The 4693-nt window shown below is 44.2% G+C and overlaps 1 protein-coding gene across 2 annotated transcripts; it reads left to right on the plus strand.

The window, feature by feature from the left end:
- Nucleotides 1-323: 323 nt before the first annotated feature.
- On the plus strand, nt 324-4510 carry LOC124661348 (splicing factor U2af small subunit B-like). 2 transcript variants are annotated; one of them, XM_047199210.1, is made up of 2 exons: nt 324-381; nt 3418-4510. In XM_047199210.1, exon 2 carries the CDS (start codon nt 3450-3452, stop codon nt 4308-4310), a length of 861 nt encoding a protein of 286 aa, XP_047055166.1. In that variant the 5' UTR covers nt 324-381; nt 3418-3449; the 3' UTR covers nt 4311-4510. The 2 variants fall into 2 exon arrangements, with proteins under 2 accessions (XP_047055166.1, XP_047055165.1); XM_047199209.1 differs by having other exon boundaries at nt 332-398; nt 3422-4510.
- The last annotated feature ends 183 nt before the right edge of the window (nt 4511-4693 follow it).

The raw sequence follows: 4693 nt of genomic DNA on the forward strand, positions 1-4693 counted from the left end.
TGGACACAAATAATATAGATGATGTGGTTGCATGAGGTTTGAGCTTGCAAACATTAATTGTCTGTTAGTGGGGATGAACTTTATAAATTTTGTTTTTTTAGAAAAAGATGAACTTTATAGATATTACAGATTAGGCAGCAAGAAGACGATTGTTGGGCCCATGGCCTCTTGGGCTGTGCTTTCTGTGGTTCTTATCGGGCCAGATCATCGCAACAAGGCCCATTACTTCTTTTGCCTTCGATTTGATTTGTGAGGACCGTGACCGACTTACCGGGCCTATCGAAGTATATAGCCACGGGACGCCGCCCACGCGCCGCCACAAACGCTGCTGGTTCGCTCCTCCTCTCTCTCTCGACGCGGCGGCCGCAGCTCTCCTCCGACCCTCCTCCGACTCACAGGTGCGCTTCTCCTCCCCCTCTAAAACCCTAGCCCTTCTCCTCCCTTGGCTTTATCAGATCTCGACGCGGCCCCGCGAATCTGTCCATTGGTACGCTGAATTTGAGATTGAGGAAAGTAGGTTTTGTTTATAGATCCGTGTAGGGGAACTTATCACAGCCGTAAAATTGCCACCGAATCGGCCTTATTGCCCCAACCTTCCCGTGCCGAGGCCTGCTTTTGGGTATTTGATTCGGGGTAATACCGTTATCTGGTAGAAGTTGTTACTGGAAACTTTCTTCTTTGCGGGGCATAGAAAAATTGACAGAGGGGTACGCGAAATAGTATGCGTTTTTTTTTAGCAAGGAGCGTTCGTTTGCCTTTCAGTTGGCGTGCTAGGTTATCGCAGCTGGACCTGGCGGAATCTGCCCTCCACACGCGTTCCATGGGAACTCTATACTAGTGGGTATTTCACGGCAGCAGCAAATGCATCACTTCCTTACCTGAGACAGACACCTCATGTTTACCTTTGATAAGGAGAATTCTAGTATGTTTCCATAAAACAGCCTTTGCAAAGTTTCTAGAAATGCTCGAAGGCTTTGCAAATAAGGTGGTTTGATGTATATGTGCCTGTATCATGCAAGTTTATGGCTGTGGCAGATGCAGCGCTACAACTTTGAGCAATCATAGTAGCCAACTATGTTATTTATTCACCTGCGTTCTGTAAAACCTAGCGCTTCTCCCTTCGCTTTATCAGATCTCGCCGCAACCCTTGTTCGATTCGATGCTGTGAATCTGTCGATTGGTACGCTCGATTTGAGATTGAGGAAAGTGGATTTTGTTTATAGATCCGCGTAGAGGAATTTATCACATCCATAAAATTGCAACTGAATCAGCCTTATTCGCCCTGACCTTCCCGTGATAAACCACCCGCTTTAGGCCTTGTTTGGCGCTAGAGTAGTGGGGATAATCCGCAGCAAACTCCAAATCCCCACTTATTCTAAATGCATGTTTGGTGCTAATGTATTGAGCGAGTTTAATCCCCGCTTATCTCCACTTTTCCCCAAATCTTAGTGTATTTTTTTCAATCCCCAATACTCTACCCCTACCTAGTGGATTGGGGATGGGGTTTTGCGGGGATTGGGTGACGATAGGGGTTCACCCAATACTCTAGAATATTATCCCCACTAATCCCCACAAACACTCTAGTACCAACACAAAGCCTTATAATTTTCTTATAATTTTCATGGGTATGTGATTGGGGGCAATACCTCCGTCTGGTGGAAGTTGTTACAGAAGCTTTCTTCTTTGCGGCCAGAGAGATTGATGGGGGGCACGCAAAATAGTATGCGTTGGGATATGCTTGTAGTGCGGTAATACATAGCGAGTAGTATCACATCTGACTTGTTGTTTGTTGTGTTTGCGTTAGTGCGCTTGCGTGCCAATCAGTTGGCATGTTAGTTTATCTCAGTTGGATCTGGTGGAATCTGCCCCCCACACTAATTGCATGATTAACTCTATTAGTGTGGATTTCACGGCAGCAGCAAGTGCATGACTTCCTCGCCTGCGACGCTTCAGGTTTACCTTTTATAAGGAGTATTCTACTCCCTCCGTCCCATGGAACTTGTCTGAGGTTTGTCAAAATTTTGATGTATCTAGATACTATTTAGTGTCTACTCCCTCCGTTCTTTTTTAATTGACTCAAATTTAGTACAAAGTTGTACTAAATCCGAGTCAATTAAAAGAGACCGGAGGGAGTAGGTGCGTCTGAATCCATCAAATTTCATACAACTTCCGTGGGACGGAGGGAAGTAGTATGTTTCCAGAAAACAACCTTGCAAATTTTCTAGAAATGCTCGAAAGCCTTGCAAATAAGGTGGTTGAATTTATTTTTTTGGGGGTAAGGTGGTGGATATATGTGCCTGTATTGTGCAAGTTTATGGCTGTGGTAGATGCGACGCTACAATTTTGAGCAACTGTAGCGGCCAATTATGTTAGCATTTATTTACTTGTGTTCTGTAAGCATAAATTTTTGATGTAATTATACATATTGAGGAGTGCTCTGTATGTACCGTAGTTTCACGGTAGTAGTATACTTTTTCTGGACCTTATTCCGCGATTTTAACTATCTAAAATGGTGTGCAGATTAGGTTTTAAAATGGACGAAATAGAATTCTTTGTTGGACGCCCTGAGAAGGAAGTATTCCTGTGCAAGGCGAAAAGTTTCTTTCTTTGTGCCTTTTGGTTTCTTAGTGTCTTTTGCAGCTGCAGGGACAGAGATGCTAAGCATCTTAGTTGAAACACTATCTTGTTTATGCAGTTGCAGGATTTGGTCTTTTGGTTTTACTATTTGAACACCCTATGGATTTAGGTTAAATAACTGACTCAGAATATAGATAATGGCTACAATTGGAGAAATGTTGCAACATTTGTATGTGTTTTATTTCATACCGTGCATGTTCTAACATTGACAGTTTGAGTCAGTGTGCAGATTAGGTCATAAGATGGGGTTTGGATTAGTGTTGTCTTGCAAGAATAAGACATCGGTTATATCTTGTACTTCTGGTCTTAGTTACTGCTCCTTTTCTGAGCAAATAGCCTCATTGTTCAAATGAAGTTCGTAAAGTTACTGAATGTTTCTGTAATGTTAAAGATAAATAAAGTTGTGGATGTGGGTTGTTAGAGCCTCATTCACTTGGAAAAGATAATCTGAACTATTTGTGCTCAAGGCATACTTGACGTGCAACTTTACATGGATTAGAATCTGGATCTACATTTTGCCCTTCTCTATGTCTTGCATCAACTAGCGGCTCAACATCACAAATTATAGTCACAAGATCACACACACTTGTACTGCTAAAGTTCTAACACAAGTCATGGTTAAGTTTTGTTTTATGTCAGGAATCTAAGAAATAACACTTACACAGATTACTTGAAAAAACTGATTATATATCTGCTACTTCTAATGAGTGTGAGCCTTGTGCATATGGGAGCATGGTAGCCCATGTTTTGGATAACATTCATCACCATGCATTCGTCTTTGCAGGCTTCTTGTCAGCTCGACTGATTTCATAATGGCAGAGCACTTGGCTTCAATATTTGGTACAGAGAAAGATAGGGTCAACTGCCCGTTTTACTTCAAGATTGGAGCTTGTCGTCATGGGGATCGCTGCTCTCGCATCCATAACAGGCCAACCATATCACCAACAATTGTGCTCATGAACATGTATCAGCGCCCTGATATGATCACCCCTGGGGTTGATGCTCAAGGCCAGCCGATTGATCCGCGCAAGATGCAGGAGCATTTTGAAGATTTCTATGAGGATATCTTTGAGGAACTGAGCAAGTTTGGTGAGATTGAAACCCTCAACGTCTGTGATAACCTTTCTGATCACATGATAGGCAATGTGTATGTTCAGTTCAGGGAGGAAGATCAGGCAGCAGCAGCTCATACAGCTCTTCAGGGACGCTTCTACTCTGGTCGTCTGATAATTGTGGACTTCTCTCCTGTGACTGACTTCCGTGAAGCGACCTGCAGGCAGTATGAGGAGAATACCTGCACACGCGGTGGACACTGCAACTTCATGCATGTGAAGCAGATTGGTAAGGATCTCAGGAAGAAACTCTTTGGACGTTACAGGAGGTCGCAGCGAGGAAGGAGCCGCAGCCCAAGCCCACAGCATAGGAGAGAGCGTCGTGACCGTGATGACTACCGTGGCCGTGAGGATTTCCGCCGTGGTGGTGATGATTTCCGACGTGGTGGTGGTGGCGGCGGACGCCGGGGTGGGAGCAGCAGGTATGATAGGCAAGATGATGGAGGAAGGCGTAGGTATGGGGGCAGCCCTCCAAGGCGTGCAAGAAGCCCAGTCAGGGAGAACAGTGAGGAGCGCAGGGCCAAGATTGAACAGTGGAATCGTGAAAAGGAGGCGAAGTAATGGTGACTATCATTGCCTGGGTGTTTCTTGTGCCATTCTATATATGAGGGCTTGCTCTGTAGTTGCTACTATGTTTAATTTGCTTCAGTTCGGTATTTTAGGTAACTTCACCTCAGGACTTTGAAATTGTCACTGGTGTGCTGCCGGAAACCTTTTGTCTGCATATTTGAACAATCTAGTTATTTCGAACTTGTGCTCAATATAGTGGTTGTTTGCCCTATTTGTGGTGCTGGTTGTTCGTTGAAGCCTGGTAGTGGCTAACTATCCTGATTGCCCTTTGGTTCCTTCAATTCGATGGCAATAATCCAAACTATCTGTTATGTGCGTGACTGCCTGCTCAATATAGTTACACTAGATTTAGATGTGCGCCTTGGCGCACGACC

The sequence above is a fragment of the Lolium rigidum genome, chromosome 6 (genome assembly GCF_022539505.1).
Source record: "Lolium rigidum isolate FL_2022 chromosome 6, APGP_CSIRO_Lrig_0.1, whole genome shotgun sequence".
NCBI lineage: Eukaryota > Viridiplantae > Streptophyta > Magnoliopsida > Poales > Poaceae > Lolium > Lolium rigidum.

Bases quoted from the DNA above. Each gene is read 5' to 3' on its own strand.
- LOC124661348 (XM_047199210.1), top strand. From the start codon at position 3,450: ATGGCAGAGCACTTGGCTTCAATATTTGGTACAGAGAAAGATAGGGTC.